Consider the following 22,305-nt stretch of genomic DNA (forward strand, 5'->3'; position numbering starts at 1 on the left):
AATATTGTTTTCAAGTTGAATGTTGGGAGAATTTATTTGAGGTGCAATATATATTTAATAAAACGATTAGTTGAAGTTTCTGGTGATAAAAATGCTACATAATGTCAAAGATTTTGGATTGTTTATTCATTGATGTTTAAAGAAGATATACTCAATTAAGGTATAGAGTATTGACTGTATCACGATAGTTAGACTTCTGTATCTGTAACATACAAACACCATCTCTGGTTATCGCGTACGTTCACTTGCCTCTCTAGTATTATTATGTTGTTTTCCACCAGTCGGTGTTTCGCTCTTTTGTCTGTAAAGTATTTTATTTGTTTTCAATCTTTCTACATAACAAAAAAAAAACATATAAGTATAACAGGGGAGTAGCGGAAAAGCAAAAGTAATAACACTTTCATCTGATGTGCTTGACCAGCCCCTGTCAACTAGGACGATACGATAAAACCGAGATTATAACAATAAAAAGCATTATACGTATAAAACGTGTGTGTCAACCTAATTAGGAATGTACATTCATTAAACTAATAACATTCACTAATATAAATCTTTGTATTGTGCAAATCGATTAAATGCAAATATTCGTATGACAACATTTCCGATCGATAAAAGCTGAAAATTAGTTTTAACAATTCTTTTCTTTAGTATAGAGGGCGCGTTTACTTTAAGATAAAGCAACAAAGAAGAAGAGAAATAAATTTGATTATGATGATAATCAACGAACGATTGTCTTGAATGCTAATGAGAATTACATTGGATAAAGTTTGCAGGAAAGAAAGGCAATAATAAATTAACTCACCACAACATGATTATGTGGTAAAAGCATGATTATCAACTACATAAAAGATTTTACAACGTATTATGATGTCACTGAAGGTTATCTTCTATAGATTGTTGAATAAATCAAATTAATCTAAATTTATCAATCGACGATCGACGGAGCAATTCTTGATGATGAAACAGTGTAGAAGTCGCTTCTATGTAAACTAGCACTATACCTTGTAGGCTTATAACCATTGATTTGGTCGCAATCGTAATTACATTATTCCCCATTCAGTCTTAACGTAATAAACCAATCTTTAGATTTCATTTTAGCAACAATAAATGGCAATTTTGATAAAGATTAAATTTTAAAGCAAATTTATTGTCTGTTGGTTCTATCTCTTGATTCAGTTAAAAAACTCCCTAATTAAAGGATGGATAAACTATTTTAAAAGTTTATGCTAATAAACTAATACTCATTTTAGGCAAAGGGAGTGGAGTTGAAAGAGCTTTTGATACGTTTTAGAGTATTACATTTGTATGCAACCGAATTCATTTTTCTTTTCGTTTCCAGATCATCAGAATTACACAACAGAAAGAAATCCTGTTAAAAATAGATCATTTTTTCTCTTTGTGGTGTAATCTACCACATTTATTCGTTCATCATAATTATTACAAATACATATTAACATATTACTCTCTTTTTTTCATTATTCCTTAAATTTAGGATACTCAAAGTTATAGTAAAAAGTAACAATGCATATAATGCTATGTACAGTGTAGTAGGCCTATATACATCGGTATATCTAAAATGGTTATATAAAATAAATAGATCATTACATTTTAGAGGAAATAAAATATAGGTCATATAGTAATCTACCTACAATTTGAAACATTGTAAAATATGAAGAAAACAATTCAAGAAAGTTTTTGACAAAAAAGGAGGTAAGGAACTGTGATATTCACACTTAGATACTTGCGCGTGCCAAAGTGACCCACATTGTCACAAAATCAATGTTATTTCTCACATTTGGTTAAGGAGTTAATAAAACTAATAATAATTTCCACTTCTTTCATTAGTGTATCATGTCACGTGGAGTGATGACAAAGATCGCGTTCACACTAAGTTTTCTTTTCTGTAAACCATTACGTCCTTTATACCGAGTCACTTGTGTGGAATGGCATGAAAATAAAACACGCTAACGAGAGGCACGCGAACGACAAGTAAATCTTTGGATTTTGTCATTGTTAACTAGGGTGATTATCGTCTGACTCGGAGATAAAGCCCGCTTTGGAAAATCTACCCGATCGGACCCGAAGATCCACGGGATGCCGGAAATTCTATTGTTGTTTATTGTTTTTACATTAGATTTTCATGTAATTCTACTTGCTACGTTGAGTACGGATTTCACTGATGAAGAGGGCAGATCAAAATCAAATACCGTTAATTGTCTGACGCCTTTTGTTGATGTCTCCACCAAGTCGCAGTCTCTATTCAATTATCTGTCAATATCTATGATTGGTCCAATGTTAACATTTTGGAGATGTTTGTAGGCATTGGTCACGTGCAGGCCTATTTATGATGAAATCCATAATTAGGTTATCAGTAATTTGATTTCGGTTAATTTGTTTGTTTGAAACCCAATTATATCGAATGATGAATATCAGTCCACCACTTGACATCATTTCTTGAAATGTTTGGTTTTTGATAAATTAGTAATTATACGAATACATAAGAATGCTCATCCAGGTTTTAAACAATCACCTAATACAATATATAATCATTGATTTCCGGGATCTGACTTAAACTTTGCACTTTTCACAGTAAGCATACAGTATTTTGATCGTTCTTCCAAATCTGTATTTTAAATGTCACCTAACATCGAATAGCCCCTGAGCTCTGTCTACACTATCAAACTATTTTGACAAAGAAAGTGTGATGTGCCCAAATAATTATGGTAGTGATATGCCTAAATATGGTAGTGATATGCCTATAAATATGGTAGCGATATGACATAATCATGTCCATATATGGGCACATCACATTGTAAGGTTTATGTTATTTAATAGTATCAGGAAAGAATGAGACATCTCTGATATATCAAGTATATCTGCGATGGTTAAACAGTCGCCGGCCCGTGACGTCATTATGGTCACGAGTCAGTGTTTTTTTCCTCTTTTTATTAACAACATTCAAAAGGTATTGTATTTTATAATAGATTTCAAGTGGCTATCCATCCCACTTTAACCGTAAATTGATTACAAATTACTTTCAAATGAGTCCGCTTTAAGTATTCGTAATTAATGTGAGACTCATTGATACGAAAAATCCATTGGATCACGCCTGTTGTCGCGCTGCTAAATTACCGTCTGCTAAACTCTAGAATACCATCGTCGGATTTTTTAAATTGTCGTCTGCTTAGATTAACATGACTGTTAACTTAGGCCTGGAACGTTATTCATTTCGAGGATAACAAGTGTATTTCGTCGCAATTAACGGATTACGTTTCACCTGCGATGCAATGTACCAAAACGAGGCTAACCAGTGAAGCGGAACCGTCGTATTGTTATCGAAGCACTTGTATGACAATGAATACAATGAAAATTATTATGGATTTTGTTATCCTCCTTATTGTCTGTTCGTTTTTTTTATGAGGGAAACCCCACTTTTATTATGATAATCAATTTAAAATAGCATATACAACATTTTCTGTCTTCAAATATTATTATATAAGTTATTAAATTATGGTTTTCTTTATGTAATACTGATATTTACTTTTTTGTTTTTGCAACGAAATAAAGTCAAATGATTATTTAATGTTGCTAAATTGAAATGTAACAGATGTGATGTTTATCGCTCATGCCTTAAGGTGTGTTTTGGTTTTCCGAAAAAACTTTTAATCCGTTTAGCGATCTTTTACGTATTTAATAGTGTTGTTCAGAACAACTAATTTAATCTTGTTCTCCTAAACACGTTCCGACGAAAATTGTCTTTTTTCCCGCATACATTGAGTTTGGATAACGTGTGGTACGACCCTGAATGCACTAAGCCTACAGAATCAGAATAGCGTTGACATCTAGTTCAACGGTTCGCGTGCCTGTTTGCCCAGGGCCTCTCCCGTGGGGGAAAGCACTACAAACCACGCTAATCTTTGCCCACTGGATGCTTTCGTAAACGATTACAGAATACCATGCCTTTCATAAGTCAAAACAACACTATGCTTAAGTCTTTGTTGAGTGTGTTTATTTCACGACTTTGCCGTTTATTACCTGTTTGTATAGGCGGCCTATAGAGTTTGTCTTGACTGCACGACACGCGCGCGTATATCATTGTGGCCCACAGGCAGCTTTTTAAAAGACGTAATTGTCTTTAAATCTTTTACACTTTCAAAATTTTAGGCTTTGTACACCAAAAGTGTCATATGTTATGAAAATGAAAATTTGTGGTCGATTAGAAAAATGCAAAACAGTAAATTAATTAGGATAGCTCCCTTTGGATATTTACACGATAAGGAATATCCACAAAGAAGAACAAATCACCGTTATGCTACAAAATCTCAAACTTCAATAATACACAATACGAATGGTGGAAAATGAAATTAAGCTTTGATTTTAATTAGCGGTTAGCTGTTGTTGATGAAATCAAATAAAACTAACATTATTGATTATATTATTATTATTATCAGACATAAGAGATAATGCTTAAATTATTAATCAATTATGTTGTAGGAAGAAAGAAACATGGAATGCTGTAACGTACAAAACGATGTTTGCAAATAATATAAAGGCAAAAACAAGGAGTCAGGTCTTACACAATCATTACATGTTTAAAATATCTATAAACGTTCAATCTTCAGACATACAAGAAAAAGAAAACTTGATAAAAAAAAAGTGAATAAAGTATTTCACTAGGGGTCCGGCTAGGGGTCCGGCTAGGGGTCCGGCTAGGGGTCCGGCTAGGGGTCCGGCTTACCGATAATCCTTCATAAAAAAAAGGTAAGCGAGATGGCTAATTTGGGCCGCATACAGTATGTTGATATTAAGTACCGGTAGGCTTATAATAATTAGCCCTTCTGTCTATTGTCATTGAGTACCCCATCCCACTGCGAACTACTAATGTCGATTATTCAGGCTATTTTGTTCTCGTGTCTCCTGGTCTATATATCAGCATTATTGTAAAGACACCCAGTTGGAGCTCAGCTAATTCACCGGTTTTTAGTGGTAGTACTTGTTTCACTGTCCCCTTCCTACTGTGAGTGTTGATTATCTATACAAGCACTTGTTTTTAGTGATTCTATTCTAATTCGACCTAATTTCGAATGTCCATTTTCGATTATCCAATAATTGTCCACTTGCTCTATACATCTCTGTCTACACTATTACACTTTATGTGCCAAAAAATGTGATGTGGCCATATATGGACATGGTGATGTCATATCTTACTTGAATCTTACTTGAATCTTTGGGCTCATGATTAAGGCAAATGCCTTTTAAACGCCCTCCATTTCTTCTGTATTTATCTAGAATTGGTAGCAAAATTTATCTTTAGCTCTGTCTTTGTTTAGTTGATCCTTGAATGCATTTATTTTTTCTGCTTGTACTGTAGTGTGGTATAGATTGTTCCATGTGTTGACGATTCTACTTGAAAAGGAGTGGCTTCTGATTTTCAGTCGGGCTCTTGGCTTTCTTAATTTGAATTGATGGCCCCTTGTTCTACTGTCCTCTCTAAAGTCAAAAAAGGTTTCGGCTTCAATATCATCCAAGCCCTTGATAAATTTAAACACTTGTATAATGTCCGCTCTCCTTCTTCTGTAATTCAGTGTAGGTAATCCAAGCTCTTTTAATCTCTGATCGTAAGATTTATCTCTTAACTTTTTGACAATTTTAGTGGCCCTACGCTGCACTCTTTCAAGCTTATCCAAATCACCTTTTAGGTTTTAGGAGAGGGTACCATATACAGCTTGCGTATTCCAGATGAGGTCGAATTATACTTTTATAAAGGGGCAGGAACATATCCTTATCCATGTAATCAAAAGATCGCCTTACCAATCCAATGAGTCTATTTGCTTTATTTACAGCTTCATTCGTTTGTAGTGAAAATTTTAAAGACTGATCAAAAGTAACTCCAAGGTCCTTTTCAGTATTGGCATTTGGCAGATCCTCGTCACCTTTCTCTGTTGGCATAGTGAATTGCATTTGTGGATTTGAATTTCCATAATGTATTACTTTACATTTATTGATGTTGAATTTCAGCTGCCATCTTTTAGACCAATCGGATAATGCCTTGAGATCATTTTGAACAGTATCATTTCTGTTTTCATGCACAACATTAAACATCTTAGTGTCATCTGCAAACATCCATACTTTAGATTTAACTGCATCAGGTAGGACGTTTATGAAAATTATATATAGATAAAGGGCCTAACACGCTGCCTTGAGGGACTCCGCTTTTAACCGTAGACCATTCAGAAAATGCTGCGGCCACTCTAACTCTTTGTCTCCTCCCTGTCAAAAATTGATGTATCCATCTCAGTAGGTTTCCTTTTATTCCGTACGCTTCCAATTTTGTTATTAATCTCTGGTGGGGGATAGAATCGAACGCCTTACTGAAATCCAAATATACAGCATCAAAGTTTTCCTCTGCATCCAGCAATTTCGTCCATTCTTCAATCACCTCCAGCAGCAATTGTGTGACGCAAGATCTACCTTTCCGAAACCCATGCTGTGCTTTTATAATAAGGTTTCTATCATTTAGAAACTGTATAATTTTGTCTCTCACAATTGATTCCAAAAGTTTGCATACGACAGCTTACTGGCCTGTAGTTTCCAACTTCCGTCTTGTCCCCTTTCTTAAAAATTTGTACTACATTTGCACATTTCCAGCACTCCGGTAACTGTCCAGTCGATAGTGATTTGTTGTATATTGGCGTCAATGGAGTTGCAACAATTTCTTTAAGTTCCTTCAGTACTCTTGGATGCACGTCATCTGGTCCAGCTGATTTATTTGAGTTCATCTGCTGAAGGCATGTAAGCACTTCCTCCTTTGTCACTTCAATTGACTCCAAATGGTCATCCATATCACTACCATAATTATTTGGGCACATCGCACTTTTTTTTGTCAAACAAGTTTGATAGTGTAGACAGAGCTTAAGAAACAACCAACCCAAATCTTGTAGCCTTTTTCATTAATATAAATGCAGAGTTAGTTTACCTTTTCAATGTTTTGTTGTTCAAAGATATTTGATGTGTGGGTGTGTGATGAAGGCCTCATGATCAGATCAACAAATCTTATTTCGTCATGATCATAATCAGGTCATCAACTGCTGAATGTATTCTTCTGAAGCTTGCGGAGAGCTGAGACGACAATTCTTGATGTCGTCTCTCCGCCTTTTTTTGTCTTCTATCCTGTTGATATATACCTATAATATAATCATCATAATACTATAATAATTTTAAAAATGATTTGAATTAAACTCTAGGCCTATACCAGAATAGCAACACAAACTACACTAGACAACAAATTAATCGTTATATTATATAAAATGTGATTGTAGGGTAACTAAAACTTTTTGCCCTGATAGGAGGCGCTATTACAAAAAACGATTCACCAATTTAGCATATCTCTAGCTCAACTAAACATAATTATATTATTTAATATATAGGCCTAGATAGTTATATAGGCATGGTTTTCCTGAAACACTAATAATTATATCAATAATATCAATTTTCAGGTTTAGAAATTTTAAACTGGCCAGTGTAATTCAAAGAATTTGATACGCATGCTATGTTTTTAGTTGAGACGCTAGAAAAGGGAATTTCCCTTTTCTACCTGTCACAGTAAACATTGACACGTGACGATTTCACCTGCGTGAGTGGTGAGCCTGTGGTGTTAATTCGTATCACGCCATCAAAATGGGGACTTACTATTTGAAATCGACATTAATTTTAGTAATTATAAGCTTATTTAAGAGTAGTATTGGACAGAACAATCAATATAAAGTAGGTGTTGGAATTAGTGATGTCACTGGACCAGCATCTGATGTGAACATGGTATGTATAAGTAATGGCCTATATTATCGCATTAGGCCTATTATGTATGAATTCTTTAGAAGTGTAGGCCTACTCACTGTTCATGGTTGGTTTCCATTGGTTTATAGTAGTAGCATATATAATAGGCCAATGCTATGGTAGTCAGTATTTATGTTTAGGTTTACGATGATATCAACGACTTTAATAAATAGTTGCAAGGTCTGCTTTTACTAGTAAGGAAACTTTTGGACTTTTTTTAATAACTATTTTCATATTTATGGGTCATCATGGGAAGGGGAAACTATGGGCTGAGAGAATGGGTGTGTGGGGGGGGGGGGGGGGGGCGATGATGTTGCCTATGGCCCAATGGACAGGGAAAATAAGTGTAAATGTACCAAGTCCAAGTTCATCGACAGATTGCCTATTATTTATTAACCTGTAGATAAGAATTTGAACAAATCCAGTGTATTTTTAGTGATAATGGCCAATGATGCTCAATTGCACTGTGTTAGTTAACTTAACGCTCTTATCACAATAGCATAATTAGCCATCATACTTTTTATCTTTTTATTTGTTTAAAAATTATCATGTCATCTTTGTTGATATTTGTTTAAACGGTTTCATTTCTTATCATTTTATTGGCCTCTTGATAAAATTAGGTTATTAAGGAGATGATAACATCATTTTGCACAGAGTCATTAGAAGATAATGTTAATGATAATGACGTGGGTCAGTATAATACAATTGACAACAATAGAAGCACTGCAGACACATCATTAAGTTTATCAACTAAAGCATTTATAAGCAAAGAAAAACTATCTAGTCATAAATAAATATCAGGGCTTATTTGATTGTGCAAATAGAGTTGCCACTAAAAAAACTTCTAAAGCACTTTGTTGAACTTTATTTTCATACAATGTTTTTTTTTTCATTTATAAAGAGAATACTTTAAAGTACTAATACTTAGTACCTAGTTATATAAAAGTATTTGAACATATTTTGAATCTCTGGTTCAATAATTTATTAGCTTTTATTTTATTTATTTTTTAAAATGTTATATCTTTACTTAGGTAATGTGGCCAAGGATTACCAATAGTAAATTAATCACTGTCCTATCAGCAGATAGGTGGTAATCCCTCTGATTGTTTGATCTTCTTAAAAACATTAAATGAACCATTTTTCATTGGTTAATTTCAGATGGGATACGCTAACCCTGTCCAGGTAACGGGAGGAATCCATCTCCGTCTTTTCAGCCGTGCCTTCATCTTCTGTCAGGATAAGTGTAATGTTTTTGTCAGTGTCGACTTGGGTATGTGCTCTCAGCTCGTAAATGATCAGGTTAACATTTTACATTACTATTCAGATATCATTGACTTTGACTAAATCTCTGTCTACACGATCAAACTTGATGTGACAAAAAAATGTGATATGCCCATATATGGACATGATGATGTCATATTACTACCATATTTGGGCATATCACTACCATATTTTGACACATCACACTTTATTTCTTAAACTACTTTGATGGTGTAGACAGGGCTTTAGACTACATTTTCTTTAAACCTTGCTACTGTAAATTAAACTCAGCTATTTAAAAACTGTACATTTGTCCAGCTGCACGTATTTATACCAATAAAAGGTTGATACCTAGAAGACTAAAAACAGGGAAAAAAAGAGTTGCTGATATCAGAGAAGAGTCACTTTTACCCTGCTGATACTCAAAGGATACTGTTTTGTGTCGCATGTCCTTATAGCTCTGTCTACACTATCAAAGTAGTTTGACAATAAAAGTGTGATGCGTCCAAATATGGTAGTGATGTTCCCGAATATGGTATATGACATCATCAGGTCCATATATGGGCATCACATTTTTTTGTCACATGACGTTTGATAGTGTAGACAGAACTTTAACTTTCAATGTGAAAATGTAACCACTGTTAATTTTGCTCTTATCAATTAAAGGTTTTCAAAAAACTTATTGAAGAAGGTCTTGGTCAGTATAATGTGAGCAACACAGTAATAAGTGGCACACACACGCATTCTGGACCGGGAGGCTATCATCAATATCTGCTTTTCACTTTAACCTCTCTTGGAAATGTTGATGCTAACACAAATATCTTAGTGGATGGTATTGTAGAGGTAAGATATATAAATATTACTAAACTACTTTGTGTCTTATTTGGAATGATGTGTTTCTATAGTTAATACCATTACTGTTTATTTTCAGAGTATTAAAAATGCACATAACAAACTTGATTTTGGCACATTGATGATGAATGAAGGAGAGTTACTTAACAGCAATATCAATCGTAGTCCAGCTGCTTACTTGAATAATTCAGAAGAAGAGAGAAACAAGTAAATTAAATAACAACTTATTGTAATATAATAGTACAGTAATATATTTGTTGAAACACCATCTATTTAGCTTTTTACTATGTATAACCTTTCATGGTCATTGCCACACGCCAAGTCACAATATTGTTTCAAATCTATCCTCGACCATAGTTCTTTGGTCAAAAATGTCTTCTTGAATAATAACTTAAAAACAGAGGCTCAGTGTACACATAAGGCTCATGTGCACTCAAAAGAACATGACATCGTTTTGATGGTTACACATTCTGGTTCAAGTACAGCCCCTATTGATGTAGTTATGGGGCTTGCTGTTTCTTGCAGTGCACCCAATCCCAGTATGGGAGCTACAAATGTTTAGTTGCATTTTAATTTCTGCTGGGCAAAATGTTACAAATGATCATTCGGCCTCCGAAACACGAGGGTTAAAATATAGTGTAGGCATCAAGATATTTCAAGAAAATATATTTAATTGTGGTAATCATTAATGTTTTAAAATCATTGTACAGATATGCATATGATGTAGATAAAGAGATGTTTTTAATGAAGGTGATTGGTCAAAATAACTCAGATATTGGAAGTATTAAGTAAGTGCTAAATGTCAAATTTGACATATTTACTAAGTGGTCTGTTTTGATAGTATTTAATGCATTAAAAAAAATATGGTTTGTAGGCTATTATTAATACAATGTAAACTCAAATACAGAAGAACCTCACTTTTTAGACATCTCTATTCAGGTGACACTTTCCTACAAAATGAATGAACAGATAATGCTTTACTTTGCCAAGACCCTATTCAGAAGACACATTCCAATGAAAAATTAATAAGGTGAAATGTTTTACCACTACAGCCTAGCCTCTATTCAGATGACACCTCTATTAAAGGGACATTTTGTTGGGTACTAAAGGTGTTCTACAGTACCTTTAATTAATTTATAAAGATTTCACAAAGGTTCAAACACTTAAAACTAATGTGTGATTCTCACTAGAGATGCAATACAAGGACGCACCTGCAATGCAAGCAAGTTGACCAATGACAAGCCACTGTTCAAATAATCCATCGCTTGTGATTGGTCAAATCACTTACATTGCGTTACATCCTTACGTTGCATCACTAGTGGGAACCAAGCTTTTACAGACATGAAGAGCTGCTAAATCTTCTATCATTTTCAATTTAGTTGGTTTGCAGTACATCCTGTCAGTATGAATAGTTCAAATCGTTTGATAAGTGGAGATAATAAAGGATATGCAGCATACCTGATGGAAAAACAATTCAATGTGGATGCTCTCCCAGGCAAGGTAGAGCAGTATTGTTTCTTTGCTCTATGTTTAAAATAAATCTCTTAAACTATTGTAATAATTGATGGAGTCTCTTCATCTTGTTAACAATTATTAGTTGGCTACCAATCCAAGGGTGCTGGGTTCAAGTCCTGTCATATGTCAGGATTTTTTGCAACTCCACTCCTAAAGACTTGTAATAATAAGTATTTGTTTATGTTGAGCATGTTGTGTATATGTTTGTCTTGTGAACGCGATTGTCACCTTTGAGAAGGATAGTGAATGAATTCACTTGTGGTTATCCTCGGAAATTTGCTTAAATGAGAATTAAAAAAAAAATAAAAAATTAATAAGTTAAATTATTGAGAATAGAGAACTTGATTGGAAATTGTAGATAGGGTCTTAGGTTTCACTTTTGGCAGGTTTTATGTAATACAGTGCAACGTTATTTGTTACCATATGTATAATAGAAAATAAAGATTGATTAATAATTAATATTCATTTTAGGGTGAATTTGTGGCTGCTTTTAGCAGTAGTAACCTTGGCGATGTATCACCTAACATCAATGGCTCATTTTGCATTGACACAGGGGAGAAATGTGACCTTGTCACCAGTACATGCAATGGCAAGGTAAGGGGACATTTTGCATTGACACAAGAGAAGAAATGGACATTTTTAATATTGCTACTTTGATCTTATTTTCTCTGTTTTTCTTATATCAACACTTAGTTTTATTTTAATTCAATAAAAGGTTCAAATGTGCAAAGGGGCTGGACCCACCAAAAATATGTTTGAGAACACAGAAATTATTGGTAGACGCCAGTATAACAAAGCAATGGTAAGTTATGAAATTCATAATTTTATATTTCAAAATTCAACTAATAATTGACTGACTGACATTTAATTTATTACAAATACAGTGAATCATATTTAAAAAAAAATAAAATAAATGAAAAATAATATATAATATAATATGTAAGAAAACATGTGAATGTGTTTATTTTGTTTCAAAGGAATTGTATGATGCAGCAAACATGAGCATTAGTGGACCTGTGGATTTTATTCACCAGTATGTCGATATGTCTAACTATATTGTTCCTTTAGAAAACAATGTTACAGTAAGTATTTACCATCTAATTCAATTCATAATTAATTTAATTAATGACGTAACGTTACGGTGAGTTGCGTTAAATTTTCCAATCATTTAAAGTTGAAAATAAATAACGATAATCAAGCCGAACAGCTAATATTTACACATTTTTACGCAATCGTTCATGGTTTTGTTGGTTCTTTCATGCGTTGCTAGGACTCTTGGACGTGAGGTGATGCAAACTAAAGGTCAGCCACATACAGTTGTGAGCAATCACTGTAGGTCTAACTAAGACCCCATCTTTAAGCTCATTTTAACTATATTATTATTGTTGAAAAAGAAATATATAAAACACCTTATACCCTTCTTCTTTATCCAATCACATACTGCTATTGTCTAACCTAATCACACATGGATGCTTAAACATTGGTTTCAGCAGAATCTAACTGCATGCGCCCTGCGACTTAGTTACATGCTTGATTTAAGTAATTAACGTTTAATTAAGCATCCTCTCTTAATTCATCTAGTGATTTCTTTTCGTTGGTATTATTTCTATATTTGATTTAGAGCTCTATTGTTTATTGCTTGATTTAATGAAATTATGATTAATTATATTACTGATTGGATTATGACATGAATAAAATATGATTTAATCATGATAATAATATTCGGAAAACAATGTTAATTGTTCAAAATAAAAGCAAGGAAGTTTTACAATGTATTTCATTTCTTATAATGAACATTCTATTGTTTCAGATGTTAATTTAACTTTGTATGGAATTAAATTTATTTGATTAGAAAAAAAAGTTGAACAGTTTCTAAAATTTACCACTATTCTTATGAAAAAATTAATGATTTTAAGTATTATCAGGAAAAAGGATTTCTTTAATTTGCAAAATCAACTATTAATTAGTGATATAATTTCTATAATTAACTTCTGTAATAAACAAATGTATTGAGATGATTCAACCATCTAACGTTTCTAGATTACAGTGTAAAGATACAGTGTTCTTTGCAAATTGTAAACTTTCTCTTCTTAAGTAGCTTCAAGTTTCTGACAATGAATTGTGCTCAGTGAAGCGTGGAATTAATTACCATAGACATGCTCCCTCTATCCACCTTCATTTGTGTGATTGCGAGCTTGGAAGATCTTGTACAAAAGCGGCTAATTTAGTTTGTCTCGGCCATCGGTCGGCCTTTGCTGCCGCAACAAAATCCCACAGATTTAGAATGTTGAATTTTTAATGGTTTCAGACGAAGTGCTTGATTGATTAGTGCAGTGAACTTGTTATTTGTTTAAAGTGTACACCTGATTTCGGCTAGAATTGTTTCTGATCTTGTTTAGAATAAATCTTTTATTGTCATTAATTTTTTCATAGTCAGCATGTTTTTTTATTTATTTTTATTTATCTAAAACATATTTATACAGGATAAAAACATATCGGGTATAGATGTAGCACCTGTTTTACATATGGTCCTGTTTTTAGAAAATAAAAGGGTAAACATGCTTGCTGTTTTTCCCTCAATGTCCTTAATTCATGATAATTCTTGTAATATTATAATTTTTATCTTCATCATTATTAGAATCACCATTAACATATTATATTAACATATATGTTTTTCTGCCAAGAAAACAATTATCATTGTACTATGTATGAATGACTTAATTAACGAATCTGAACATTATTAGTAACATCGACCTAGGCATTAATACAAAAGAACATTAGGTTTAATTGGAAACATCATTTAACAATTTGTAAGCCAGCTGTCCCTCTCCTTTTCCAAATTCTGTAAACTGACTCTCTTATTCACCAATATGTAAATCTTAAAAAAATATCATCATCAAAGCTTAAGCTCTGTCTACACTATCAAACTTTATGTGATGATGTGCCCATATATGGTAATGATGAAATCATATCACTACCATTTTTAAGCATGTCACTACCATATTTGGGCACATCACACTTTTTTGTCAAACTAGTTTGATAGTGTGGACAGAGCTTTTAGAATATTTACAGTATTTTATGTTGTTTACTTACTTTTGTCAAACTAGTAGTGTGGACAGAGCTTAAGATGTTGTTTACTTACTTTTGTCAAACTAGTAGTGTAGACAGAGCTTAAGATGTTGTTTACTTACTTTTGTCAAACTAGTAGTGTAGACAGAGCTTAAGATGTTGTTTACTTACTTTTTTCAAACTAGTAGTGTAGACAGAGCTTAAGATGTTGTTTACTTACTTTTGTCAAACTAGTAGTGTAGACAGAGCTTAAGATGTTGTTTACTTACTTTTGTCAAACTAGTAGTGTAGACAGAGCTTAAGATGTTGTTTACTTACTTTTGTCAAACTAGTAGTGTAGACAGAGCTTAAGATGTTGTTTACTTACTTTTTTCAAACTAGTAGTGTAGACAGAGCTTAAGATGTTGTTTACTTACTTTTGTCAAACTAGTAGTGTAGACAGAGCTTAAGATGTTGTTTACTTTATTTTGTCAAACTAGTAGTGTAGACAGAGCTTAAGATGTTGTTTACTTACTTTTGTCAAACTAGTAGTGTAGACAGAGCTTAAGATGTTGTTTACTTACTTTTGTCAAACTAGTAGTGTAGACAGAGCTTTAAAACATTAACTACTTTTTTTCTTTCTTATTCTATTTTAATGAGATACAGACGTAGATTTAAGGATATGCATTATAATCTTATAAATATACGCACTTTGTACAGAGTGAAATCAAAAGTTCCCACTAATATTTTATGTCTTGCGTTCTATTGTTATCGTCAACTATCAAATTTCACATTAAGAATTTTATTGTGTCATTGTTATTGTTCGTCAGACAATTGAACAGGAAGACAACGGTAGTTAATGATCACGCTTTTCATCGTGAGAAACATCGGAAAAAGACGAGTAAAATACCATCAAAATAAATCATGCTATTCTGTGATTATGACGGTGTTTTTGTTGGACCCACTGAAGCAAAATCAGGCCCATATCGGTTCAATCTCATTTAGGATTTATCTTGCCTTCGCACGTGTCGGAGTGGCCATGCTTAGGATTGTGTTCGTTGAAGCATTAGGAGTTAGGATTTTTGCTTGAGGCTTTGTTTGCTCTGCTAGTTTCAATCTAGTGTTTGTTTGCGCCGATGTTGCTACTTTCAATACCCCAATGTCTAGTTCATTGAACAGATTTCCAAAGTTTTAATAATCATGTTTAAACTAATTACAACTTGTACGTATAGAATTTATTGTCAGGTGTATCAGGGTGTATTGACATTTATGTGTATAAATTGGTAGATTCCCGTAATTGCCAGTGGTCTCAAGTAAAAAAAAAATCATTTGAATTATTATAAATCCAAAGACAAAGTACTAAAAAATATGATAATGTTGTGGGTATCAATGAACAGATTAAATAAGAAAAAGATAATCAACACAATAAAAAAAAACAGCCAGAAATAAATTTCAGATATTTCAGGTCCTTCGTCAGTGCAAGTGAAATTGTTATATATATATATATATATATATATATAAATAAAATAACAGCAGAAAACTTGGTTACTTCATTGTTTTAAGCACTGTGATTAAAACAATGAAGTAACCAAGTTTTCTGCTGTTATTTTATTTATGTATGCTCTACCTTGGTATTGAGCACTCTATCCTAACGGTCTGATAATTTCAACCTGAGTATATATATATATATATATATAAACAAATCAGGCAAAGAACATTAATTCTAAACCGCCCGGTAATATACTGAAATTTAATTAATTAATTTGGAGGAAATCTGTGAGAATGAGAAAAAGTCGCCCCAACCGAGACTCGAACTCGGACCGCCTGCTTGATATGCAGATGTCCTAACCATTAGACCACTGGGGCTTTCATGGTATTGTTCGAACTCGATTGGATAGCGACTCTTTAACATTCTCGGCGTGGTACGGCGGAACAGCACTAGTCCTCAGTTGTACGCACGCGCACCAGAGATCAAATTGATACGCCCTCATCTTACAGTATTTTTATTCACGAGGCGGGATCTCCGAAGAGATACTTTTATATATATAAACAAATCAGGCAAAGAACATTAATTCTAAACCGCCCGGTAATATACTGAAATTTAATGAATTAATTTGAAACGATAAAGATATATATATACAGTATATATATTCTATCTCAACTTTATTTTGACACAAACTTGAATTAGTGCAAATTATTTGGTGACATAACATTACATTTTTTTTTGTCAGGTAAAGACGTGCAAACCTGCCATGGGTTATTCATTCATTGCAGGTACAACTGATGGACCTGGTGTACTAAGTTTTAAACAAGGTAAACATTTATTTTTTTACATTAATAATGTGTTCCAAAAGGTATTAAAATTAAAAGAAAAACTTGTAATATAACATTGTAAATTGAATTAATGTGTATTTTTATCATTTTTATATCTTCTTCTTCTTCTTCTTTCCAAATTTCATTGTTGATGTAACCATCATCATGTTCAGATATCATTCAGTCATCGGCCAAACCCACTCACCTACATTTCATTTTGTGATAGTAAAGAAGTTGTGAATGAATTTAATTAAGGTTTGTGAAATTATGTTTTAATTATATATACATAATATAGTTTAAAAGAACATGCAACACTTTTAAGAGTAAATCACACTGATGGGTTGAACATTGTGCTGGCTTGCCCACAATAATAAATTTCCTGAATATTTTGTATCATTTTAAAGAACTTTAACAATTACTATGTAGGTGACACTGAGGGCAGTGTATTCTGGAATCTAGTTAGAAATGCTATCAAGGAGCCATCTGCAGAAGAAGTAGCTTGCCATGCTCCCAAACCGATACTGCTACCTACTGGAGAGGTGAGAAACGTGGATCTGACTCAAAGCTTCTTTTGAGTTTGACCTCAGTGTATACCTGTTAACTCTCATATAGCGCGTGAGTCTCACGCATGAGTGCTGATATTTTATGCCTCACGCATACGTGTCTGTTTCTCAAGCATCCATAAAAAATATTCAGAAAAACATTATTTTGAAATTTAACTTAACAATTTGGCGAAGAGGTTAAACATAGAGATTATTTATTATAACATAGAGGGTACTATACAAGTTTAATTTAATGCCTCACGCATTAGCCACTGAAAAAGTTGGCAGGTATATCAGTATTTTAAAACGTTTTAAAGAATACCAAATAATCAATGATTAACATAAGACTCATAAACTATTTTAAAATGCATAATAACTCCTAGTCTATCAGGCCCCTTAAACTTCTGTCCATTTTTCACATCTATTCCAGATGTCTCAGCCATGGAAGTGGCAACCTACTATTGTTGATGTCCAGTTACTCCGTATTGGTCAACTCGTCATTGCTGCTGTTCCAGGGGAATTCAGGTAAGTACATCTCCATTTTTCAAAAAACATTTATGAATTTGTTCTTGCACTGTTCTTGCATGGATAGTGTAATTTATTAATACTCATATACATATTACTTGCCAACATTCTGATCAATAAATAGAATATACAGCTATCATCAGTAATACTAAAAGATAAATGTAAGCATCTTTTTTTTTTAAACAGCACAATGGCAGGCCGCAGGCTGAGAGAAGCTATCAAACAGGTATTCTTCCCTGTATTTCATTAATTGTTCAATATTATTAAAAGTTATTTTTCACTGTTGATTGGCTGTACTTATAAATAATCACTATTCTATATTTATTATTATTGTAAATAATCACTGTATATATCTTATAATTAAGTTTTTGTTGTAAAAATCACTGTACTTCACATTATTATGGTAGATCATTATTATGACTAACAAATTGATCGAATAAAGTTCACAAGTACGGTAGTTATTACTAAAGAGGGCAGTAGACTACTTTTCTAATAAACACAGAACATTCTAAATAAAAGCACAGAGAAGTTCAAGCATTAGCACACTAAAAGTACAAGCATTAGCACACTAAAAGTACAAGCATTAGCACACTAAAAGTACAAGCATTAGCACACTAAAAGTACAAGCATTAGCACACTAAAAGTACAAGCATTAGCACACTAAAAGTACAAGCATTAGCACACTAAAAGTACAAGCATTAGCACACTAAAAGTACAAGCATTAGCACACTAAAAGTACAAGCATTAGCACACTAAAAGTACAAGCATTAGCACACTAAAAGTACAAGCATTAGCACACTAAAAGTACAAGCATTAGCACACTAAAAACTAAGAAAGAAAAGCAAAGTAAAAGATATAAAATATACTGTAAACATGCTAAGAGTACTGCACAAATCAAACAATTTATTATACAGTATTTACGTTTATACAATAAAGATATGTTTTATTTGCAGACATTAGTTGAGAATGGTATGAGTGATGATAGTAAGGTGGTTATTGCAGGCTTATCAAACACATATTCTGATTATATTGTCACCTATGAAGAGTATCAGGTATGGTGGTTATCTATGTAAAATTAATTGAAACTATTATTTATTGTACAAATAATAATGGAAAATGAAGTGAGATATCTAAACGAAAATCTAGATCAGTCTGATGAAATTCTGATGAAAGTCTTTCCAATGTTGTCTCCATAGTCATTTTTGACTGAAAGATGCCTCATTGATTGAATAATATAATTCTAATAATATATTCCTAAATAAATGAGCATTATATATTGAAAAACGCAGGCAGTTTAGTAGTTAGTTAACTTTAGACCACCACTCCCAAAATCAAATCCTGGGAATTAGCATTGTTTTCATATTGGACTATATTTTTAAAAGAAAATAAGATTGTATTTTATAATTGTTTGTAACTACTATGGTGTAGCTTTGCATCAGGGTGTTGTTATCATCCAGTACAACAGGAAGTCAAGAAGAAAATTTTATATTGTAATTTTTTAGATGTTTTTATATGAATGGTTTTATGCTATATTTGTTTTTATAGTGTTTTCTTTGTTATTATGACGAGCAATGAATTTCCTTTTTGAGGATCAATAAAAGTTATCTTATCTTATCTTATCTTGAGTAATTGGACCAAGATAAGATGGTATTTGTTATTTATTTCTAGGTGCAACGCTATGAAGGAGCATCTACAATTTATGGTCCACACACGTTGAGCGCCTACATTCATAAATTCAAGCAATTAGCCGCGAAGATAGCATTAGTAAGTTTTAGTTTGTTTTTGTTTATTAGCTACTGCGTAAGTGTCATTTAAGTGTCATTTAACTCATTTGTATTTAATTTATTTGTACTTTTTTATGTAAGTTTTTATGAGCTCTGTATTTTAAATATTTGAATGTGTCAATGTCAATAAAAAGCAAATTTCCAAAAAAATATTGGACAAGTAAATGTTTTTCTTATCTTATTTATATGACAGCTACAGCAATTTTCATTGTTTTCCTCCTTTATCCTTAGATTCCCTGGTGTTTATTTTTTGATGTTGTTATTTTAAAATATACTGTATTGTAATTTTGAAAGACTAAAAGAATAAATAAATTAAATTTTATTAAATTATTTATTTGTTTTGACAAGGGTACAAGTGAAGGGGAAGAAGTAGGAACAGCCCCTGTAACCACCAATTACACTGGATTCCTGCCTGATGTAAGAGCTGATCTTGGAGATGATTATGAAAAGGTGGTTGTACAACCAGATCCCAAGTACCGTAGGGTGAGTTTCTATATCATAACAGTATAAATGATTCTGTGTGTTTAAATATGACCTGTCTTTTGATACTGTACATGGAGACTTGGTAATTTTATGCTGTATTGCTGGTAAAAATAACAAAGCAAAATGAAATTTGTATACTAAACAGATTTATTTTGCTTCAAAGGGTTCAATTGTACAAGCTGTGTTAGCCTGTGGAAATCCAAGACGAAGTGCATCAGAAATGGTAGGCATGCAGGAATTTATTAACCTTTCAAATGGAAATTAACCTATTAAAATAAAAATTAAATGTTGTAGAATTGACTAAAGCTTTCATTGTTGTGTTAGGACAGTGGACCTTATAGCTATACCTATGATTATTGTCATTTTTATTTAACTTGATTTTCAAACAAAAACAAAAAAGATTTAAATTCTCTGTTTACATTTTTTTAGCGTGGAAAGTCCTACATGTATGTTGAAAAAAAGATGGTGGATGGAAGCTACAAGGAGATCTACAGTGATGCTGATTGGTCAACAAAGTAAGATATTTTATGCCAAAGCTGACAGTGCATATACTTTCTTACACATTCATACAAATATAGAATGCTTTTACTGTAGAGAGAGAGAGGTGACAGGTATAGGTACCATGAAATCTTTTAACCACTTAGATTTCAAGGTACCTATACCTATATATTTAAAAATACCTTACCTTTACTGTATGTAATATATAATTTCTGCAGGGACCGTGCTTTTGAAATTCTGTTTCTATTTTTCTCCTTTTTTTCATATTTTGTAAAATCAGTAAAGTTTTTGTCAGACAATAAAGATTATTCTTGTTATACTTTATTATTTTCCTCTTTAATTTGTTTTTGTTCCATGACAGATTTGAATGGAGAAGGAAAGAAGTGAGCGCTGTGCCACCTGGATCTTACGGGGAAGCAACCTTATCCTGGAGTATCCCAATGGATATCGAACTCGGCACTTACCGTCTCAAACATTTAGGATATTATAGAAAAATAATAGGAGCTATGAGACAGTATGAGCAGGAAACGGAAGACTTTGAAATTGTATCAGAAAACTACAAACGGTCTTAAGTGAAGTTAATAAAGTTATTTAAAGTTCCATTACAATGAGTGAATGTTATATAATAAGATATATATTATTATTATTATTATTATTATTAGTGATTTAAAAAACACAATCATAGAGGATTATTGTTTTCAGTGTGACAATTTTTGTGAAGAGTTCTGTCTTGATGGCTAAGACCATGGATTCGCAGACAAAACAAAATTATCAGTTAATTCTTTAACCAATAAAATGTGCATGATCAGTGATTACCAAACAACGAGATGCCCAATCACATTGCAACAATTTGTCCTCAAAGGTCAAATCTTGAAAATTATCACATTTATCTGAAAATTATCTGATTCGCGAGTGGAAACACACACAATATCTGGCGAGTCCCTAGCTGGTGAAAAAAGTCGGTGAGTATACGGTGGATAATTTTTGCTATAGCACGAAAATAAAAATCTGAAGTTATTATATTACCTATATTAAGATATCTGATAACATTTTTTACCACACCGTTTATTTTTCATAGTATTTTAAAAATGCCTCTATATTTACAACAAATAAAATTCGAACAAATATGAAACATAGGGGAACATATTGATAATGATTGGAATGTATGATCAATAGAAATTGTTTTTCCCGCACCTGAACAACTCTGATAACGACATTATTAATTTGAGGCAGCTTGTATCTTGCGAATAAATAAATTCACATTCTCTTTCTAGTAACCACTTTGGTGATGTATTTCGTTTTTCTGTTTAATGCATTGATTATAGGCCTAATCACGAATAAAATAAAATGAAACAGTAAAAATCGAAAAATTGAAATACTAAAAAGTTTTATCCACCTATATTGTTGAAAGTAGATGTAACCTATTGAATACATTTTTTATTTCATATGCATCCAACATTGAGTAACTCGCCATTTACCTCTGTACAAGCACTAAGAATATGTAATTAATAATTGATCATCTTTGGTCTCACGTGTGTAGTATTGGAACAGTTGTTGAATAATATATTTTTATTTATATTGTTTGTATTCATATCTGAATAAAACTCCCTCATATTTGCATGAGTAAATTTATGATATCCAAACAATAATTA

General features: G+C 32.5%; 2 protein-coding genes across 2 annotated transcripts; one reads left to right on the plus strand and one right to left on the minus strand.

The window, feature by feature from the left end:
* Positions 1–5,688: 5,688 nt before the first annotated feature.
* Positions 5,689–6,842, minus strand: LOC140052568 (uncharacterized). Its single transcript, XM_072098177.1, has 2 exons — positions 6,545–6,842; positions 5,689–6,140 (listed from the first exon to the last, which is right to left on the minus strand). Exons 1-2 carry the CDS (start codon positions 6,840–6,842, stop codon positions 5,689–5,691), a joined length of 750 nt encoding a protein of 249 aa, XP_071954278.1.
* An 835-nt stretch (positions 6,843–7,677) lies between these two features.
* On the plus strand, positions 7,678–21,261 carry LOC140052569 (neutral ceramidase-like). The gene is made up of 19 exons (XM_072098179.1): positions 7,678–7,815; positions 8,992–9,132; positions 9,760–9,936; positions 10,025–10,152; positions 10,656–10,733; positions 11,325–11,445; positions 11,932–12,054; positions 12,176–12,262; positions 12,438–12,542; positions 16,740–16,821; positions 17,248–17,360; positions 17,794–17,888; positions 18,075–18,114; positions 18,842–18,940; positions 19,557–19,652; positions 20,021–20,155; positions 20,319–20,378; positions 20,585–20,670; positions 21,015–21,261. Exons 1-19 carry the CDS (start codon positions 7,678–7,680, stop codon positions 21,223–21,225), a joined length of 2,115 nt encoding a protein of 704 aa, XP_071954280.1. The 3' UTR covers positions 21,226–21,261.
* Positions 21,262–22,305: the final 1,044 nt, after the last annotated feature.

Source organism: Antedon mediterranea, chromosome 6 (assembly GCF_964355755.1).
Source record: "Antedon mediterranea chromosome 6, ecAntMedi1.1, whole genome shotgun sequence".
Lineage (NCBI taxonomy): Eukaryota > Metazoa > Echinodermata > Crinoidea > Comatulida > Antedonidae > Antedon > Antedon mediterranea.